The 21,394-nt window shown below is 38.7% G+C and overlaps 1 protein-coding gene across 10 annotated transcripts in view; it reads left to right on the top strand.

Moving 5' to 3' along the window:
- The window catches only part of rbfox2 (RNA binding fox-1 homolog 2), a 174,262-nt gene that overhangs the window by 18,994 nt on the left and 133,874 nt on the right, over positions 1-21,394 (top strand). For all 10 annotated transcript variants that reach the window (XM_031900032.1, XM_012960942.3, XM_012960943.3 and 7 more), the window contains exon 2: positions 6,898-6,948. In XM_031900032.1, coding sequence (XP_031755892.1) covers positions 6,898-6,948 — 51 coding nt within the window. The remainder of the gene's footprint in view (positions 1-6,897; positions 6,949-21,394) is intronic.

Genomic DNA, 21,394 nt, shown 5'->3' with positions numbered 1-21,394 from the left:
AAGCAGCATTTATCCCAAAATGCCTTTCCTAGATCAGATTATATCCTTCTATTAAAGGGGTAATGTTCAAAATAATTTGTGACATGTAAATTTTTGATCATTTGGGGGAAAGCACATTTATGTGCTTGCTTGTATCCATGTAACTTTATTTGTCCTATTTGATGAAAATAATTCTTTCTAGTTTTATCATAATTATTATAGAAATATTAAGAGTTTTAGATTTAGGCAAAAGTGTGGGTAAGGAAATCAAACCACTGAACATTAAACTTGGAGAAGCTCAAACTAACAGTACTAATAAAAAAATGTTACAATCAAAATGATACTTATGTGATTACCTTAAATGAATGAAGCCCCAAAAGGGACTCTGTAAAACATATGTAACTCATATATTATGTATGAATACTTGCATTGGGCCATTTTAGTTTTTGGATAGTATTAGCCATTCAAACACAGGACTTTGAGCTTTGCCAATATACTGAACAAAAGGTTTGATCTTTATTTAATTTTGGGTGGAGTTTGTTTACTGTTCAATGTAGATAGACATGAGAAACTGAGCTGCTAGTAACTATTTGGATAAGAATGTTATCCCTTTTGGATAATGCTGATCAACAGCACTGCCCTTATCCAGCCTGCAAGGCCATTCTTTTTAGTTGAAATATAGGTCCTAACAGCATCAGTTCTTATAACAGTGTAAAAAAAGAATATTTTCAGAAGTACATTTTTACTATTGCATATTGCCATACTTGTAGTTACTTGTTTAAATTTGTTTTGAGTACACCGCCCAAAAAAAATTAGAGGGAAATAGAGATGTGCAGGCCAGCCCAAACCCCCCTTCATTTAATAGAATCCCATTTATTAATAACCTTATTATGGAAACTTACTTGGAATTACATTTTTATTTACTGTGCAAGTTTTTTTTTGGTTGGGAACTCTTTAAGACCTAGAACCTTCACTATGGTGATTTTCCTTGGATACAGTGTTTTTATTGACAGAGGCCTGACAAGTGAGTGAACCCTCATTTGCGCGTGATTGCCATACAAATAAATGGGGGCAGTTTGGGGAAACAAAATGCTTAGAATCCTCCCATGTGCCATTGCCCAAGTCTTAGGCATTAGTAGAAACATTATATTTTAATAAAATACAGCAAGCGTTCAGCAAATATAGTTGACAATACCATTACATAAGATAACTTGTCATTTTTTAAAAAAAAATTCTTGCCAAATGTGTATAAAATTGAAACAAACAAACAAAAAAATGTGGCAGTTATTGCTTTACTTTTTTCTGATGTAATACCTTTTTCCATGAAAAGTATAGCAAAAAGGCATTTTTATTATTTGATAAATAACTGCACTATAGCTGCCAGTCTGCAGTGCCGTTTGAAGTACAGCTTAGCAGCTCCTTTCAGCAAGAAGAGTTCGTCCTATGTAACTCTTTCATTGCTGTTAAGCATTACACTCCTACCCACACTTTACAAACAAGCAAACACTTGCATCTATAGGACCCAGTCTGGATAAATGTCTTTTGTCTCTGAATTTTATAAACCTCCAAAGGAGAGGAAAAGGGAACCATGTGGGGGCCCTTGGAAAGCCAGTAATGTCCGGATTTTGCCCTGTAGAAACCAGATGGATTCCAGATGAAACTTATTTTACAAAGGTTTCTGTGTCTCTTCTCCCACCCCCTTCTTACTTGGATCCAACATTCCCCCTTTCCCACCCCTCTTCCTGATTATTATTTTTTTTTCCAGTTTTAATAGCCAGGTCTTTTCATTCTTTAAAGTATCAGCTTGAAGCCCACACACACCTGGATAATCCTTCTGCTCTCAAACAAACCCTTACGACATCCCTTATTTGGTAAAGTTGAAATAAGACAAATAGTTTTGCCCTGAAATGCTGTTATACAAATGTTATAGATGCCTTAGTTACCTCTCATTAAAGAGACAATGCCCAGTTCCGTTTTCTTAGGATACAGCTATTTGGAAATGCAAGACTTGGTTATCTGGTGTGTGTGCAAAATTATAGCACCAGTGTTGTCATCATCTTATTGCTGAACTGGACTTTGTCATAGGCACAGCTGTGTCTCTGGTTTTAAATGAGACCTATAGGATAAACGAAAAAACTTTTATCTGTAAAAATGGCCCCTTTATTGGAGCTCCGTGTAGATCTTCTCAGGTCCCTGTGTGTTTCGAACAAGATAAGGGCATGTTCTAAAGGCCCATGCCAGAAGCCCAGTAGGAGAGGAGTAGCCAATCACAGCCCTGCTGTCACAAGCAAAGACAGGCTTTAGTTCCCTATCAGGTCAGCCTAGCTGCTAAATGGTTCCTATCCTACAGTGTAGTGTAGGCCTGGAAAAGGATGGAGCAAGAAGTGGAATAGATGAGCAGGACTAGTGGGGTTTTTGGAAAAATTTCAATAAAACAGCCCGAAACACTACTTTTTCCAAAACATTATATAGATGTTCTATATGTACCAGTAAAATGTATGTTTTTATATTTACAGCACCACGTGTGCGTGCCGGCAGACTTTGATACAACAAATATATAATATAAAATTAGAAATATAGAATATAATTAAATTCAAGATTTAAGTGCTGATCCCAAACAACATCCAGAAGCTATGGGTGCCAATTGGTTTATTTCACGTAAATGGAGAGTACATGCATCTTACCTATGGCAGCTTATTATACTTTATTATTCCTTGCAAAATTGTTCTCTGTTGCTGTTCTCTAGGGTAAAAGAGGTAATAAAACAGTTCCTGTAGTAATGAGTTTCTGATGCTTTCATTTGTTTGTTGTCACTCACAAAATATGCCTTTTTCTAATGGTACTGTATAGTTGCTGGGGTTATAGGAAAATGGTTATTAATAAAGTAAAGGCCTTCATGCTGCCTCTGTTACCTGCATGTCAGTTCTGTCATATTTGATTGATATAAATACCCTGTTTATGAAACAGATGTGAAAAATAAGGCTGTGGCCAGCTAGCCCAAGGCAATGAGAGCTTAAGATGGTCTTACAGTGTTCCGTTTAGAGATTGCTGAAGGATATGGTCAGAAATCTGTCAGGCAAGCCATGAGTTTAGTCCCACACATTGTGCAATAGTATACCGACTCGTTCTATGGGGCAGGTTATTGCACAGTATATGGGGCCAAACCGCTGGGCTGCCTTTTTTCTTTCAGTAGGCCCTTTTTAAGCCCTGCATTTCAAATGTGTCTACTGTTATAAATAAGTTATTTTGTTTACCTGTTGGTCACAAATATAACTTGTCATTATAATAAGTACCAAGTTTATAACTGCAATGCTTGACACTGCCATAAAACATACAAGTATGACCTAAGAGCACAGAACTTTAAAGATAAAAATGTTAAAAAACCAAAACCAAATACTAAGGGGCAGAATTAGTGAATTCGGGAGTTCTCCTTAAATTCTATTTGTTGAATCTTGCACGTAAAAAAAAAGCTGTGGAACATTTTTTGCCAATCTTTCTAAAGCATTTATCATTTGTCGCTTGAATTTTCTTGAGACTAAAAACTCAACAAAAAAAATGTTTTCTGTTGTTTCTTTTTAAGCAATGTTGCAAAGGTCAGTCTCCTGCAGCTGCTGGCTTGTGTTACATTGTTTCAAAAGTAAGAGCCGCCAGGGCAGAGAATAGAAAAGGACAGGCAGACACTATATATACAAATAACTTAAAAACCATTATAAATTTGTAATAAATATAAGTTGCTTAGAATTTTGTTTTCTTTTATTAGGCAAAAAATATATATATTTTGGGTTGATTTGTATGTATTTATATCTTTATTTATAAAATTCAACTAAAAGTTTGTCTCGCACATTGATAAGTTTAATTGTTATTGAAACAAAGGCATTAATAAGGCAAATGATTGATATAACGCAATAAACACAGAATTTTGGTTAAGATTTTGTTGTTAAAATACCATACAGACATCAGAGACAAAATCAGCGTGCCCATGTGGTCCTTGCCCAATGGGGGTTTTCAAACCTGCCGAAAGATACCTGGGTGATTTTCAGCCAGATATCTGTTGTGGAAGCTGTTGGGAAACATGTATCACTTCAAACATGTATCAGCCTTCAAGCTGTAGCTCATGAATTTTATTTAGTACATCCAGTGTACCCAATGATGCAGCATCATCAGCACCGGATTTCTTATCCAGTCCCCCATGGCCGCCTCCATTCCTGAGGCCTGAGCATCATAGATTTCTCTAAAATGTTATTACCGTCAAGTAAGGACTCAAGAGCTTCAGCTTTGGTAAAGGAGCAAACAAATAGCACATTTCCACTGACTTAAATCACTGATGTAGGTCAGAAGTGATAGTATGAAATGTCATGAGGAAAGCTGTGAATTTCAGTACATTTCTGTATCTTAAACGTCATCATGGTGTCATGACTTACAGTGTTCAGTAGCAGTGGAAATCTCCAGTACTTTAGCATTTGGCTTGAATGAGTAGAGAGGACACTTATCTCAAAGAGATTTTATTTCTTTAATATTTGCAGCCCAGTTTCTATAGAGATGTTCACTTCAGGTCAGCTTGATACTGCATTTGCAATTAGGTGGTTCAACAAGTTGTGAGCAATTAAGCCGCACATACATGTAAGATAATTCTCTTAGGCTAATGTCAAACCAGGCGTATACGCCTGGTCTGACATTTGCCTTAGACTTTATTTTATCTAATTACTTCATACGTTGCCTCCATTGTATTTAATTTCTCCAGTCTTTGTGATCAATTTAATATTCATCTTTCTGCTATATCTGTTTTCTAAAAAAAATTATGAAAAAAACTTGAAAGCACTAGTTTTCTTTGGACTCATTTCTGTAAACATAGAGCAGGGGTCCCCAACCCTTCTTACTACTGAGCCACAGTCAAATGTAAAAAAGTATGGGGAGCAACACAAGCACCAAAAAAGTATTTGGGGTGCCAAATAAGGGCTGTGATTGGCTATTTGGTAACCTCTATGCAGACTATCATCTTACAGGAGACTTTGTTTGGTAGTACATCTTGTTTTTATGCAACTAAAACTTGCCCCCAAGTCAGCAATTGAAAAATAAGCACCTGCATTGGTGACACTGGGAGCAATAAGATGTTGGTGAGAAACTGGTTGGTGATCACTGACATAGATAATACTGTTCGGTAAAGATTGGCATATCTCTCCACAATAAATAGTATTTTTCCTTTAAGAAAGTATGGCATCCAGAACATGTTTTTTACGCAGATTTATTCATCTTTAGTTGCCCATGTTAAATATTAAACTGGGAGTTTCTTTAGTTTTTTTCTTAGCAGGATGTAGTCATATAAGAATTCTAGTAGAATTCCCTTTACAGGAACAATATTACATCTTCTACTTTCTGGAACAGGAGCCAATCAGAAAGAAATATGGGTACTGAACTGGGCTGGGTACCTACACCATACCCGCAAAGTGGTTGGGATTCGGATGGAAAATTATGTGCAGGCAGTCTCCAAGTACCCTACCTAGGTACCCAGTTAAACTGCAGGTTCTTATCTGGACAATTTGTCCCCCACTCCTCCCCCCCCCCCCAAAAAAAAAAAAAAATATATATATATATATAATATGTGTGTGTGTGTATATATGTATACACACTTGGCAATCTGTCTTGATTGCCTCTGTTCACTGTACAATGTCTGTGCATTCTTATTCTTCTAGAGCCCTGTACTTGTATATTCTCCCTGGGTCTGCGTGGGTTTTCTCCTGCACTCAGGTGGGTTAGTTGTCTTCTGATAAGAATGGCACTACTGTATTGTATGAATGTGATGGGTACTGATATGTAAATGTGTCATCACTATTTAAATAAAGGCTTATAAATATACATAAAACACCCAGTACAGCACACATTAATTTCTTTGTGTTCATTGCAGTTATAATCTTTCAGCATTATCTGATACACATGCACAGGGACATTTCTCCCAGTGATGTGATTTGGTCATAGCAGGTACATTTATCTTATTCCATATGTCTGACAAAAAGTAAGTGCAAATTATTGTTTCTGGCAAGAAGAATTGCTACCTCTCCCAATGTGCTCCAGATACAGCCACATAGAGAATAATGTAATGATCCTCCTCATCTAGGATCATAAACATAGGAGTAGGAGACCTAGTTCTGGCCCTGGATCCAAGAACTTTATTCATCAGCTATAAGGGGTGCAATTAAGCACTGCTTAGTTCTCTAGTGTCTGGCACAATAAAACATGACCTTATATGTTTTTGAGATTTTTTTTGTTAAATTTCTAAAACTTACACAATATCACTGTAACCCTAAACTTAAATATGTAGCCTTATGTAAACAACCCTTTTTTTCAAAAATTAATATATTGTTAATATAGAGCAAATCGGTGGTTAAAACTCATTTTGCGCCTTACAATATTAGTCATTACATGTACATCACTATAAAAATAGATGTTTTACTTGTGGTATGGGCTTGAGCAGTGATCCCCAACCAGTGGCTCGGGGGCAACATTTTGCTCACCAACCCTTTGGATGTTGCTCTCAGTGCCCCCAAACCAGGGAGTTATTTTTGAATTTCTGACTTGGAGGCAAGTTTTGGTTGAATAAAAACAAGATTTCCTACCAAATAAAGCCCCCTGTAAGCTGATAGGGTGCATAGAGGCTGCCTAATAGCCAATCTTAGCCCTTATTTGGCTCCTCCATGAACTTTTATGGGCTTGTGTTGCTCTCCAAGTCTTTATACATTTGATTGTGGCTCACGAGTAAGAAAGGTTGGGAATCCCTGTGCTTGAGGCTTCTGAACAAACAAGTGTCCTTGTAGGGCTATAGGTTCAAGACCCTGAGCCTCTGTCACCTTTTGTGCTGACTGAAGTGAACTTTTTTTAGGCAAGGAATTGTATTGTTAAAGGTCTCTTATCTTTGTTTTACAGAGTGTGCCAGTGTCCCAAGCATATCAGGCATATGCAGCACAGAACAGCCAGGTAAGAGGTTTTGTCCCTACATGGTCATCAAGTATAACTGTTACAAAGGTTATAAAGCTTTTCAATATAATGTTATTTGTAAGTGTAACTGCTTGAGAAAAGAGTCTCTGTATTCTGTGCTGCTGTACCCTACTATGTATAACATCATGTCAATTTTACAATAGTCAGCTCCCCTCCAGCCTTGGATATTCTGCAGTTAACAGATCTGTAAATTTTAATTCTTTTAAATTTAATTTCACTGCTGTGGTGCATGCTGCCATTCCAATTCTTTCACTGGTTCCAGAGCTGGGTTATTTAGTAGAAGCCTGTGGAAATGTCAGGCAACTTTCGAGGTGAACTTTCTCTAGAATTTGCTCGAGAGTTTGCAAGAGAATGCAAAAAGCAAAAAAAAAAAAAGGTTTGTGATTTCACTCATGAGAAGGGTCACAGAAAAAACAAGAATGTTTATCAGATTTTGGGATCTGCGCTTTAAAGGAGAAGGAAAGTAATTTTGGCATTTTACTGCCAATAGATTTGCCACATTAGTGCCACCTAGAACACTATATTTATGGTGCAGAAACCATTAACATACCTGAGTAAAGAGCTTTAGAAGCTTTCTCTGTTTGCTTAAGATAGCAGCTGCCATTTTAGGTAGCTTCCTGTCTGCAGTCTAGCTGAGATCACACATTCCTAAGGGAGGGGGAGGGAGGTCTTAGCATTCTCATGGGAGGGGGAGCAGGAGAGGGGAGAGAACTGCTCAGTAACAGGCCCCAGTAGTGAAGTTTTTTTTGAGAGGGGAAGTCAGACACTGGAACATCATGTTTACAAAAAAAGAGACCAGAAATCCTGTGTTTCTGTTGATAGAGGACTCAGTGCAGCATTACTGTAAGTGCTTATGGCTGTATTTACATAGACCTTTCTGATAAAGCTTACTTAGATTTTACCTTTCCTTCTCCTTTTAAGCACATATAAACCCTCCACAAAAAATGTAATCAGTGAAAAGCGTGTCAGAGAGAAAATGGCCCCTGGGTGAAAGCTGCTATTTGTTTGTTTTAGGAAAATGTGATGGCAAAGGGGATGCATGCAGTACGAATGATGCAGTTTGGTTGTGCCCAGCATGGTAGGAAAATGTAAATGTTCTTTCAATCTGGCTTCCCTGAGGAAAAGTTTTTAGAAACACAGGGTTACACAGATAATACTGTTTAACTATTGTGTTAAAGGGCAGCGTCAAAACTAGGGGTGGGCAGAAGAGGCATGTGCCTAGAGCGCCATGCTGGGGGGGTTGCTAGGCACATGCCTCTTCTACTCCATGGCCTTGTCCCCCCATAGACTGCATCTTTATGCCATGGCGCAGTTGTCAGGCATACCTGCTGACAGAGTAGGGTAACGTGAAGGGAAAGGGGCGGTGCCGTGAGCGAGCTAGGGCGCCCGGCCGCCCAGGGCTGATACTGTTAAAGGGGAATTCCACCTATGCAACAAGCTTTTTGAAAAGTAAACATAATTTAAAACAATTTTGCAATGTACAGCAATTAAAAAATACACAGCCTTGGCCCCCTGTTCTCCTGCTGATCTGGCTGACTACTTTGAGACTCGAATAAACGTAACAGCAAGCGACTGTCCTCAGCCTCCATCCTCCCAAGTCCCACAATTCCCTGTCATGTTGTTAGAAATTGTAGCCTCAGTGTTTTAGTCCCTCCCTAACTGTCAGGATTTCAAATTATGCAGAAAGAGAAGAACTTTTTTGCAGCTGCATTTCAGCATATAAAATGGTATTTATTGATACTTTTTGAAGGAACAGATTACAGTGATAGGTATATTAGGGGGGTGTATGGGGTTCTTCAACAAATTTTGGTTCGCAATCTACATTTCGCCTTAAAGGACAATGAAAGGTTAATATAAATTAAAAGTAAGTCTAAAGGAATTCTTTTTAAGTACTTACTGCATATCTAAATTCCCAGATCCCTGCTTGCTTCTCAGAGATATGGTGCTGGCAGCCTACAGCAGTGTGAAAACTACAGTGACATCACTGAAATCTCTCTCCCCTTCCTGTAGGTGCCAGCGGCAGCCTTCCTATTCTCTGAGCATGTGTGTAACTTGATCCTGTCTCCTGTTCTGAGCTACACATGCCCACCAGCCAATCAGAAGTGGATCTGGCAGAGGGGGGGGGGGAGGGAATGAAACACATGTGCAGTATGAAGCAAGGAGGGAAAGGAAGGGAGAATACCTTTTTAGAGATAGCTGCCTGTTCTAGAAAATGTGAAGTAAGTGTGACTGAGTAAATATATGATTAGGTGAGCCAAAAGTGTGGCGTTTTTACTAAACAATAGGAGGACTATTGGGCAGTATGCTTTTTACATTTTGACTTGCATTCTCCTTTAAGATGGCCATACATGTTGAGAGCTGGCCAGGAAGTTTTGCCGATTGTGACCATACTGCCTGACCATCTTAGCATTTATGCTCTTTACTCTTTGCTGTTCAGGTTATTGGGAAGGTGCATGTGCATGTGTATGGCCCTTATTAAAGCATCTGTCCTTTTGGCCTACAGGCTGATCAGTACCATGCAGGTTTAGCCCTTTTATGGCCACCATAAGTATTTATTGTGTGGTAAGGAACCAGTAAGTGCAGGGAGTTACTGGACACCCATGTGTCCCAAAACTTTCACCTGCGTCTAATCAAAAAGGTTTAAAACAACAGAATGTTTCTTCTATGCATGTTTTATTTATTCTTAAGTGAGAGCGCAGCCATGACTTGGGATACGTCATTCTCCAGAGACTTTGGTACTTTGTAATCATTTATATTTGCTGCTTGGTGGGGATTTAAATGTCATAAGAGAATACTCCCAAGTAATTGTGTAAGTTAAGATATTCAGAGAAGGAATGTTCTATTTACATGCTGAACTGTATAATCTTACTGCAATAGACAGTCTGCATTGTAATCTACATTGTAGTTGGCTTGGAAATGGAAGCTTTTCTGCCAGCAGAAATCACTCCAAGCCACTGACTCGCAGATGAAGATCACAATATGATGATGAAAATTATACTTTTTTTTTTCATGAATTCTTAATACATTTTGGCTGTTCAGACTGATTACCCTGCAGTCCTCATAACTCATTGATAAGTTATCAATGCGTTCCATGACTATCAAGTCATGAAACTTTACTGTACAGTGGCTTGCAAAAGTATTCGGGCCCCTTGAACTTTTCCACATTTTGTCACATTACAGCCACAAACATGAATCAATTTTATTGGAATTCCACGTGAAAGATCAATACAAAGTGGTGTACACGTGAGAAGTGGAACAAAAATCATACATGATTCCAAACATTTTTTACAAATAAATAACTGCAAAGTGGGGTGTGCATAATTATTCAGCCCCCTGAGTCAATACTTTGTAGAACCACCTTTTGCTGCAATTACAGCTGCCAGTCTTTTAGGGTATGTCTCTACCAGCTTTGCACATCTAGAGACTGAAATCCTTGCCCATTCTTCTTTGCAAAACAGCTCCAGCTCAGTCAGATTAGATGGACAGCGTTTGTGAACAGCAGTTTTCAGATCTTGTCACAGATTCTCGATTGGATTTAGATCTGGACTTTGACTGGGCCATTCTAACACATGGATATGTTTTGTTTTAAACCATTCCATTGTTGCCCTGGCTTTATGTTTAGGGTCGTTGTCCTGCTGGAAAGTGAACCTCCGCCCCAGTCTCAAGTCTTTTGCAGACTCCAAGAGGTTTTCTCCCAAGATTGCCCTGTATTTGGCTCCATCCATCTTCCCATCAACTCTGACCAGCTTCCCTGTCCCTGCTGAAGAGAAGCCCCCCCAGAGCATGATGCTGCCACCACCATATTTGACAGTGGGGATGGTGTGTTCAGAGTGATGTGCAGTGTTAGTTTTCCGCCACACATAGCGTTTTTCATTTTGGCCAAAAAGTTCCATTTTGGTCTCATCTGACCAGAGCACCTTCTTCCACATGTTTGCTGTGTCCCCCACATGGCTTGTGGCAAACTGCAAACGGGACTTCTTATGGTTTTCTGTTAACAATGGCTTTCTTCTTGCCACTCTTCCATAAAGGCCAACTTTGTGCAGTGCCCGACTAATAGTTGTCCTATGGACAGATTCCCCCACCTGAGCTGTAGATCTCTGCAGCTCGTCGAGAGTCACCATGGGCCTCTTGGCTGCATTTCTGATCAGCGCTCTCCTTGTTCGGCCTGTGAGTTTAGGTGGACGGCCTTGTCTTGGTAGGTTTACAGTTGTGCCATACTCCTTCCATTTCTGAATGATCGCTTGAACAGTGCTCTGTGGGATGTCCAAGGCTTTGGACTTCATGGTGTTGTTGCTCCCAATATTCTCTTAGACAACCTCTGAGGCCGTCACAGAGCAGCTGTATTTGTACTGACATTAGATTACACACAGGTGCACTCTATTTAGTCATTTGCACTCATCAGGCAATGTCTATGGGCAACTGACTGCACTCAGACCAAAGGGGGCTGAATAATTACACACACCCCACTTTGCAGTTATTTATTTGTAAAAAATGTTTGGAATCATGTATGATTTTCGTTCCACTTCTCATGTGTACACCACTTTGTATTGGTCTTTCACGTGGAATTCCAATAAAATTGATTCATGTTTGTGGCTGTAATGTGACAAAATGTGGAAAAGTTCAAGGGAGCCGAATACTTTTGCAAGCCACTGTATATGATACACAGTGAGCCTGTGACACAAATGACACCACTAAGCACTGATTATAAATGATGAGTACTGGTATATAGATAAAATTTACAGCATATTGGGAGCTCTTGTCTATTTATGTATCTTTACAATATTAGTATAATAATTTGCAGTTTATTGTAACTGCAGTGCCTCCATTTCACCATTAGCAAATAAAGCAAAACTATCTGACCATCTGGATGAAACAACAGCATGGTATTAGTGCAAGTGAAATATTTTGTTTTTAAAGTACAGGTATGGGACCCATTATCCAGAATGCTCAGGACCTAGGGTTTTCTGAATAAGGGGTCTTTCGATAATTCAGATCTCCTACCTTATGTCTGCTAAAAAAATTATTTAAACATTAATTAAACTGGATAGGATTGTTTTGCCTCCAATAAGGATTAATTATATCTTAGTTGGGATGAATTACAAAATACTGTTTTATTATTAGAGAGAAAAAGGAAATCATTATTTGAATAAAATGGAGTCTATAGGAGATGACCTTTTTGTAATTCTGAACTTTCATGATAATGGGTTTACCTGTACCTCAGTTATCATATTGTTAACTTGAGGAGCAGCAACTATAAGTGATTGCAAACTCCAGAAGCAAATACTAAATGCACAGTTTTGCTAAAGTGCTGGATGATAGATTTCTACCCTGGTCCATATTTCTTTAAACTCTGGATTTACCAGAATGCCCCTCTAGAGGGCTCTAGATAGCAAGAAGAGCCTCAGTGGAAATGCACAGTATTTACAGCGCTGTATTGGACAAGGTATGTATAGGTTCATCTGTCTGTGGTAAGTGGTAAGAGTTGACCAGTTCATCTGACTAAAAAGGATCGCTGGAAAATTGTGTGGATAGTTAAGGTGTCAGTTACAGCTCAACTTGGAAAAAAATCCTTCACTGCTCCCAGGGAATTGTGGGTAGAAAGGTCAGAATGTCAGAATGCTTTACTGCACCCTGTATAGTATAACTGGTTTAGGAGCGTATCATGTAGCAGTAGGCTAGGGCTCTGGCACAGTCATTCCTGTTACCTTTAAATGAAATATTCTGTCAGTTTATACACAAGCAAAGGATGTAAATATTAGTTTCAAAAATGGGTAATGCCAGCTGGTGCAATTGGATGACTGGGCCTAAATTGTCAACCAGCGCAGCACAGAAACGACCTGCACTCATTAAAGTACAGTTATACCTGCAATTCCCTTGCATACCAAATAATATAAGGGCTCCCTGTTCCTCCCTGTTCCATGCACCCACTGGTCTGTACTATATTGCTTCTTTGGAAGTGACAGTGCTCTAAGCAAATGCAAAATTGTGTATCTTCAAATTTCTTCAACTACATGGTTACCATAGAAACAGTTAACGGATAAAAAGCCCCAGTTAAAATGAAGAAACGTAAACAGATCCATTCTGTTCTCAACTGGCTTTTGTATTGCTTGACTATCACTAATTCCTCTAGCAGAGCACCACACTTTTAACCATTCCTTCAACTCTATGTGAATTGGGAGACATTGTGTAGAATATTTACTACTGTAGGACTGCCAAAGCGCATTCTAAAGCACAAGCAAAGGATTCTGGGTACACAACTGTTTAACTGCTTAACCTTAATCTTTTGAGACTTGTAAATGGTTGCTAGGCATCACCAGAGTAGTGGGTAGAGTGTGGCCTTTGTTATTTCTATCATATTGTGCATTTTATTTTCCAGGAACACTGGACCAGTCAGAGCATCAAATTACATTCTCAGTCTAGTACATTTGTCTACAGACAAACTGCAAATTGCAAACTATCTTATACGGCTACTGTGAACATTATGCTAAAAGGGGAAACTATACCCCTGAACATGACCCATGATCAGGATTCTATAAAAATATATTACATAAAATAAATAAACCATTTTCATAAAAATATACTTTTCTAGTAACATCTGCCATTGGAGAATGTTAAATAGAAAAGTGATCTTTGAGGGAGCACACAGACCATAACAAAATGGTGTTTCAAGGTAAAAGATGCATGGATACATGCAGATCCAGGAATACAGGGTCAGGTTTGGTGTGCACCGGGGACGTCACTAGTGTGCACGTGACTTGCCTGCCGCCTTCTATCAGAATTTAATTAGAAAATGGAAATAATAAAAAAACAAAACTAGAGTCCCTGATCACACTGGACTCACAGTATTTTTTGATTTGTTACATGAAAACTGTAACTATTTTGAATTGTCACCAAAAAACAGCATAAAAAATCCCAAAACTCTAAAGTTTCTAAAGAAAAGAAGAGAAGGACATCTGCCATTGACTTCTACATGATCTCGGCAAGTTTTAACTGGTGGATTGTTAGATTTGGATTTTTAGTCATTTGGACACAGTACATCTCAGAAAAGTCTCTAAAAATCTATCTCTAAAAATCGGAATTAAAAAAAAAATGTTGTCTCTTGTCCTTAATCCAAGGGCTGATTTAATAAGATTAGTTTAAAAAAAAAAAAAAAAGTGGGAATTTGTTAACTGGAATTTTTTTTTTTGCTAAAAATTTGCAAAAATATATTTTGCCGTATAGATGTGTTAGTTGATGATATATGACTTTCTCTCATATAAGTTAGAATTCTAAGGTGACTCCCTGTGCATGTGATGTTCAGCCTATACCTAGCACATTCTTGCAGGATGGTAGAGGCATTATAGGACATGGCCTTTTTTCCATTGTCTGTCTTGCTTCATGTGCTTCTGTTTCCGTTGATTAAAACTTTTTTCCTTTCTTACTTGCAAGTTTCATATCAAAAAGGCCTTACAGATCCATCTGCTCCCAGTGATACAATGTACACATCCCTGTGTGCCATAAGGACATATAAGAGACTGTACTTTGTTTTCATATTACTCTGGGCTACAAAGTTGGTTTCTTCCTTTGTCGCTGGCTGCTGCTGACATTCCATCATTGTGCATTGGCCAGTAAGTGAATCACTTTGGTTCCAGGTCAGTGATTGCTGTGATTGGTTGTCATAAAGATTATTGTGATTGGCTAGCTAATATGTAATCACATGACAGCCAAAGGCAGTAGCTCTACCACTTTCTGCTTTGTTAAATAGACTGTTTATTTAAAATGTTTATGGTGCTGAATTGATAGGCTTGTATGCTGGATTGACTGGCTTAATTAACCATCGCTCCCATTTTTCTACCTATAACATAAATTACAGGAAATATATAGTTTTAGGTGTGAATCCTACAGCCTACTTACTGTGCAAGTCACCTGAAAAATGTGGTTGCTTCACCCACATAGATATTAGAATTCAGATACACACTGAAATAAATGCTCCAACATATTAGCACTGATGTTCTGGTGTTGTGCCCCCTAGAAAGTATTCTCTTCTGTCCAAGACTTAACCTATACATTATTTACTCTTGCATCAAACGCTAAAACAAGGTTGCATGGATATGAGCCTCTTCTAGAGTTAGCAACAATAGACTTACAGCTGCTCCACAAATATTTGCTATCCATGAAAGGAAGTACCAGCTGTGTAGTGAAAGTACAATGTAGCTTGTATCTTTTGAAGCAGAAGAAGCTTATATAAATCACAGCTATTTTAAACATTTAGATGTATGTTATAAGTGATACTGTGTCATTGTGCCATCCTACTGTTGGCATGTAGTTTACAGGCATACATGAAATTCTGTATAGCCTAGTATCTCTTTGCTATATCACTTTTAAAGCTTTTGTAGGATAATCATTTGTTTTGATTAATTCTCTAATACTTTATGGAAGGATATCCCCAAAAGCTGGCCAGTTAAGCTTACTGGGGGGCTTAACTCGAAAATCTCTGGTAAAGCTCATTTAATCTTTCTATGGCCATCAGGAGAATGAGAATCACATTAAGAATGAATGGCCTTTACTAGCTGTTTAAAGGATTAGGTCAGTGGGGGTGGGATATTGCCAAAGTTTTACTCCCTGACTGTGATACGGCTGAAAGTGGTGTCAGTACCAGTGGAATGTATTGGCACTTTGTAGAGAAAGCAGGATGACTGAGAAGCATTACTTCTGCAATGCATGCACCATCAGAGTGTTTACTTAATCACGGTTGCAACAAGGCAGCGTGAAAGTGTGCTTTCCATTGCTCAGACGTTTCCTAAAATTCATATTTTGTATCTTCGGTGGAAAATACATATTTCAGAACAGTTTTGTAATTAATAAAAGTTGCGTTTCAGAAATCCAAGGAACCAACTAGCCATAACTCTGGCTGGGGATTCAAACACATACCACTGTCTCTAGGATGGGAAAAAAGAATCATAATGCTGATTTTTTGCAGATTAGCAGCATGATAGTGGGACTCCACAATATAGTGTCCTTGCATGATTGACCAGTGCAGGAGTGAATGAGCATCTGTTATGTTAAAATGTGGTGCCAGTGGCATCAATAACCATGTTAGCATGCAGTTCATTAGGTGCAAGTTAGTTGTGCATGTAGCCATAATACACTAAGGCAACTCTGAAAGTAATGCCTTCTCAAGGAAGGTGTTAATTCCCCTACTCCCCTACTTTGCAAGGAGCATGTAGTGGTGTTTAAGCAGTTTTACACTTCATGAGGGTGCCTGTTGTCTTTGCACAAATGAAGAATCACATTTCATTGTTTCTGCTCAAAGATGACACTGGCTGTATTGCAATTGGTGGTGTTAGTTCTTAATTTGATTTCCCTTGTTTCCATGCATGACAGAAACCAGAAAATCAGGCATTCTTTAGAGAATGCATCATGTACATTTCATATTGGGACTAAATGGAGGATGTTCTTTGTTTCATTTAGCAGTAGTGTTTTTGATAGATAGATATATATTTTTATTTCCTTGGCACTTTCATAAATAAACCTTTGTATTTGCATATTTCCCCTTTAAGACCTATGGAAAATGCAAGGTTTTTCAGTCTGCAGAGAAAAGCCTGATACCTCTCTGTGCTGCCTGTCATTGGCATGAATAGAAACTGCCTGTCATGGCTTGTGACAGGCGGTTTTCGGCTCGAAAATGCACATTTGCGCCTCTTACTCACATGAATGGAAAATGGAGGTTTCCATTCATGTCAATGACAGGTGGCACAGAGGAGTATTGAGTATTTTCAGTATTGCCAGTGGAGAAATGGTACATGTGCCATTTCATTAAAGAAGAGGTACTTATCTTTTAAAATGTCTCATTAATTGATAACTTAGACCCAAAACACTTTTTGTTAGTAAATATAGTGCAGTGCATAAGACTGTTGATTGATTATGTGAATATGTTGGCGCTTTATAAATAAATGTTAATAATAATTATCATTGTGCAAAAGCCCTATACCAATAAATTTGGTGGTCCCACTCTTCCTGTTTACTCTTTAGGCTGATTTACTGGGATCAATGGATTCCTTGTTCCCAGTGGATCTCAGAATATAGGACCTTTATCTTATTCACTCATAATAGGGTTAAGGTGGCCATACACGCACCGATATTATTGTACGAAACCTAGTTTGATTACGGCTGGTTTTACAGCCGAAACGTCAGTTCATTTCTTCAAATAAATTACATTATGTATTTCTTAACTCCTGTGTGAAGCGGTTCCAGTATATATATATATATATATATATATATATATATATATATATATATATATATATATACACACACACACACACACACACACACACACACACACACACACACACACACACACACACACACACACACACACACACACACGACATGGGATGATTGGCCTACATACTAATGTCACAAGGACAATGTAAGAATAGATTGCAATAACCACGCTAAAGACAAGGACATTTTGTCCACCCTGGATTTTTCTTCTACAAGATCAGTTTTCTTTACTCCTTCCCCAGAGCTTTATTTTCTCTTGTATATTTTGTTTAAAATTTTTTGGAATGTGACAATTATTTCTGTATTGGGGTTGTAAGCTGTTAAACATGGAAAGGTCTGTACCTACCTGATTTCTAAGGTTTGGGTATTCTGTTGCAATTTAGTAGCCTTTCTATTTTGTTCTCGGCATGCAAACATAGGGAACATATGAACTCTCATATGTTACCCTACTAGCTCTTAACAACTGGCTTCTAGGCAGCCAGTTATTGCCCCCGCCCCCTCTCCTCCTTTGTATAAAAATGTAATCCATACCAGCTTCAGTATATGTAATGATAGTGAGGGTTTTTAAAATGTTCAGAACATTTCAGTTCTTGTCTCTATCAAAAACACCCCTTGTATATGTATATTTACTTATTTAATTATTCACATGCTGTGTTATAGGCAATGCTATAAATTGATGTTACAATGCGTTCATACAAGTAATTGTATAAAGGAGTGCCATGTTTGTATCCATATTAGTCCCATTTAGCTCCTAGAGACCAAACTATTACATAAGGACAAGACATGCTATAATTGGTTTGAAGAGGAAAATCTTGTTCAGTGATATTTTGGATCCTATAAGATTCCTAGGTGGCTTACTATGAGATTTTGTGTACTCATGATGTTCTGGCTAACAAAGATTTAAGTGAAAACTCGCCATTCTCTAGGGTTCACAAAAATGTATTTTAATCTAAATATTAATTTCACTTTAAAAAAGCAAAAGAGGGAAGTGTCACCACCTGTGAATGTTTTAAGCAACCTTTGGAAATAAGAACAGGTTTTATTGTTTTAACAAGTTTAAAACATTGCCTGTGTTCATTATTATTTAAAGAGACTCAAAGTGCACATTTATCAAGAACAGTGCTACAGTGTCCACTGATGGTACCAGCAGGAATTTAAATCAGTGTGGATAAAAACATTCCCCAATGTTTATTTCAGTTTTACTGTATATGCCTGTGTGCTATGGTGTAGCATTGATCTGCAAGCAATGCATGAGTCATTTTCAGGGTAATTTCCATGTTTCCCCATAGCTATGGAAATGTGCAGATGCAGCAGAATGTGTATTTAGCTACTGAATCTGGAGCAGCCAAGAAAGCAGGGTTTGCAGTGTGATTACTTGATACCACAGAAGCTTACTGGATGCCGCAGTATATACTCTGTCCCCAGAGGCCTGGAAAGCAGGTTAGCCTACATATATTTATAGGACTGGCAAATATAGGTCTCCATCTTCAAATATTTCCTGGCTTTCCATGACTTTGAGCAAGATCACGAGTTTTACACTATAGAAAATTGGTGGTCATTTTTTTGGACCTATAGATATCATAGTGTGTGGTCTGTAAGGACTTTGCATAACCAATTGATTTTCTAGGTAGACGTTATTTCCCACCCTCCCGCTGTAGTGGCTTAAAGGGGATTAGTGCATAAAAATGTTAAATGGTTTTGAAAGTAGCTATAGGGATATATATAGTGTGTGTGTGTGTGTATATGTGTATATATATATAAAATTAGAAAGAATATGCCGCACACTCAGGTCTTAGATGCAAAAAACAAAAAAAATTTTATTTGGATCAAGGACTGACGTTTCGGCCACACAAGCAGCCTTTCTCAAAGTGCAGATGTGGCAATCAAACCCCCCTGATAAACCCAGCAGTGGCAAGCCTTGATGACATCATAGAGTGGGTGTGTCTAAGCACCAGACACTGTACAGACACAATTTGAATAAAACAATTACAAAGGAAACCAAAAATGAGTAGAAAGTGCAAGAGAAGTGAATCACCCTGTGTAAAAGGAGCGGGAAATCCCAGTGAAATAAATAAAATGCAACAAGTGTGCAAAGAAAGGGCGCTTGAATCACTGTGTGGCTGAACTGCAACTCCCAGTACCCGCTCTGATTCGAAGGACGCTGTGGTAATTTGTATATGTTTGTCCATACTGTTAAGTAATACGCTCATCCACATAGGTAGGCTGGCGGCTTGGGGCACAAGGAAGCGATAAGAGCACCGTAAGCACAATATTGTGCTGCAGAGGGTGGCAATGTATCAAGAAAGGGAACCATGTAGTTCACATAGCGCTCCTCAGAGCGTCTAAGTATACTTATACCTCGGCATATAGCGGAGTGTACTGACATGAGTGTCATAATTCGCGCTGTGAGACAGTGCTCATTAGCGGTTTGTTGAGGTGCCTGCGGCTAGCTGCGTGCATGACCAGGAGTCCGATGTTGGGGGACCCTATTGTCAATGCGACGCAGCAGCAGATACCGACAGGCTAGGAGCGTGTAGTGCTGGTAAAAGCATAAAGCAGACTGTATAAGTCCATTCAGAAATCCTGGGGAATGCCTTGTAGAGTTATAGCGCCCAGTGATCTGGGTTAGCACCCAACTTATTGTCAGTGAGCCTCCAATAGCCAGCCAGGGGTACCAAATACTGGACCTAATATATACAGAGTAATTGAGCTGGGTAGTATAAGGGAGAAAGTGCCTACAGTCACAGGATAGCGATGTTTGAAGAAACTCCCAAGGTAGAGGGAAAAGCAGACTAGAGAGACTATAAGTCTAGTTTCAAGACAATAGTATATACATCCGAGGCACAGTGTGAAATAGAAAACAGAGTATATAACACAGAAACACATTCGTAACAGACAGAGATGCTTAATAGTAGTAGGATACAAAATTGCAACATAGATATTATGACATTGTATTGCACAGCATATAAGGCAAAGTAAATAGCATCAAATTGATACTTAATAGTAGTAAGTACACAATTGTTATTTTAGAAGTTAGAACACTGTGTTGTACAGTGTATAAGGCAATATAGAGCATGTTGATTATTGTACACGCATAGTGAATAAAACACATCATCTATTGGTAAAGGGGAAGTCAAAATTAGATAGAAACAGTTCATACTATTCACTTTAAGTAGAAAGGGGCATATGAGATCAGTTCATTCAGTCCATATGGGCTTAGAGTGTTACTATTAAGCATCTCTGTCTGTTACGAATGTGTTTCTGTGTTATATACTCTGTTTTCTATTTCACACTGTGCCTCGGATGTATATACTATTGTCTTGAAACTAGACTTATAGTCTCTCTAGTCTGCTTCTCCCTCTACCTTGGGAGTTTCTTCAAACATCGCTATCCTGTGACTGTAGGCACTTTCTCCCTTATACTACCCAGCTCAATTACTCTGTATATATTAGGTCCAGTATTTGGTACCCCTGGCTGGCTATTGGAGGCTCACTGACAATAAGTTGGGTGCTAACCCAGATCACTGGGCGCTATAACTCTACAAGGCATTCCCCAGGATTTCTGAATGGACTTATACAGTCTGCTTTATGCTTTTACCAGCACTACACGCTCCTAGCCTGTCGGTATCTGCTGCTGCGTCGCATTGACAATAGGGTCCCCCAACATCGGACTCCTGGTCATGCACGCAGCTAGCCGCAGGCACCTCAACAAACCGCTAATGAGCACTGTCTCACAGCGCGAATTATGACACTCATGTCAGTACACTCCGCTATATGCCGAGGTATAAGTATACTTAGACGCTCTGAGGAGCGCTATGTGAACTACATGGTTCCCTTTCTTGATACATTGCCACCCTCTGCAGCACAATATTGTGCTTACGGTGCTCTTATCGCTTCCTTGTGCCAGCCTACCTATGTGGATGAGCGTATTACTTAACAGTATGGACAAACATATACAAATTACCACAGCGTCCTTCGAATCAGAGCGGGTACTGGGAGTTGCAGTTCAGCCACACAGTGATTCAAGCGCCCTTTCTTTGCACACTTGTTGCATTTTATTTATTTCACTGGGATTTCCCGCTCCTTTTACACAGGGTGATTCACTTCTCTTGCACTTTCTACTCATTTTTGGTTTCCTTTGTAATTGTTTTATTCAAATT

Source organism: Xenopus tropicalis, chromosome 4 (assembly GCF_000004195.4).
Source record: "Xenopus tropicalis strain Nigerian chromosome 4, UCB_Xtro_10.0, whole genome shotgun sequence".
In the NCBI taxonomy this organism is placed as follows: Eukaryota; Metazoa; Chordata; class Amphibia; order Anura; family Pipidae; genus Xenopus; species Xenopus tropicalis.
This window is presented reverse-complemented; position numbering and strand designations above follow the sequence as displayed.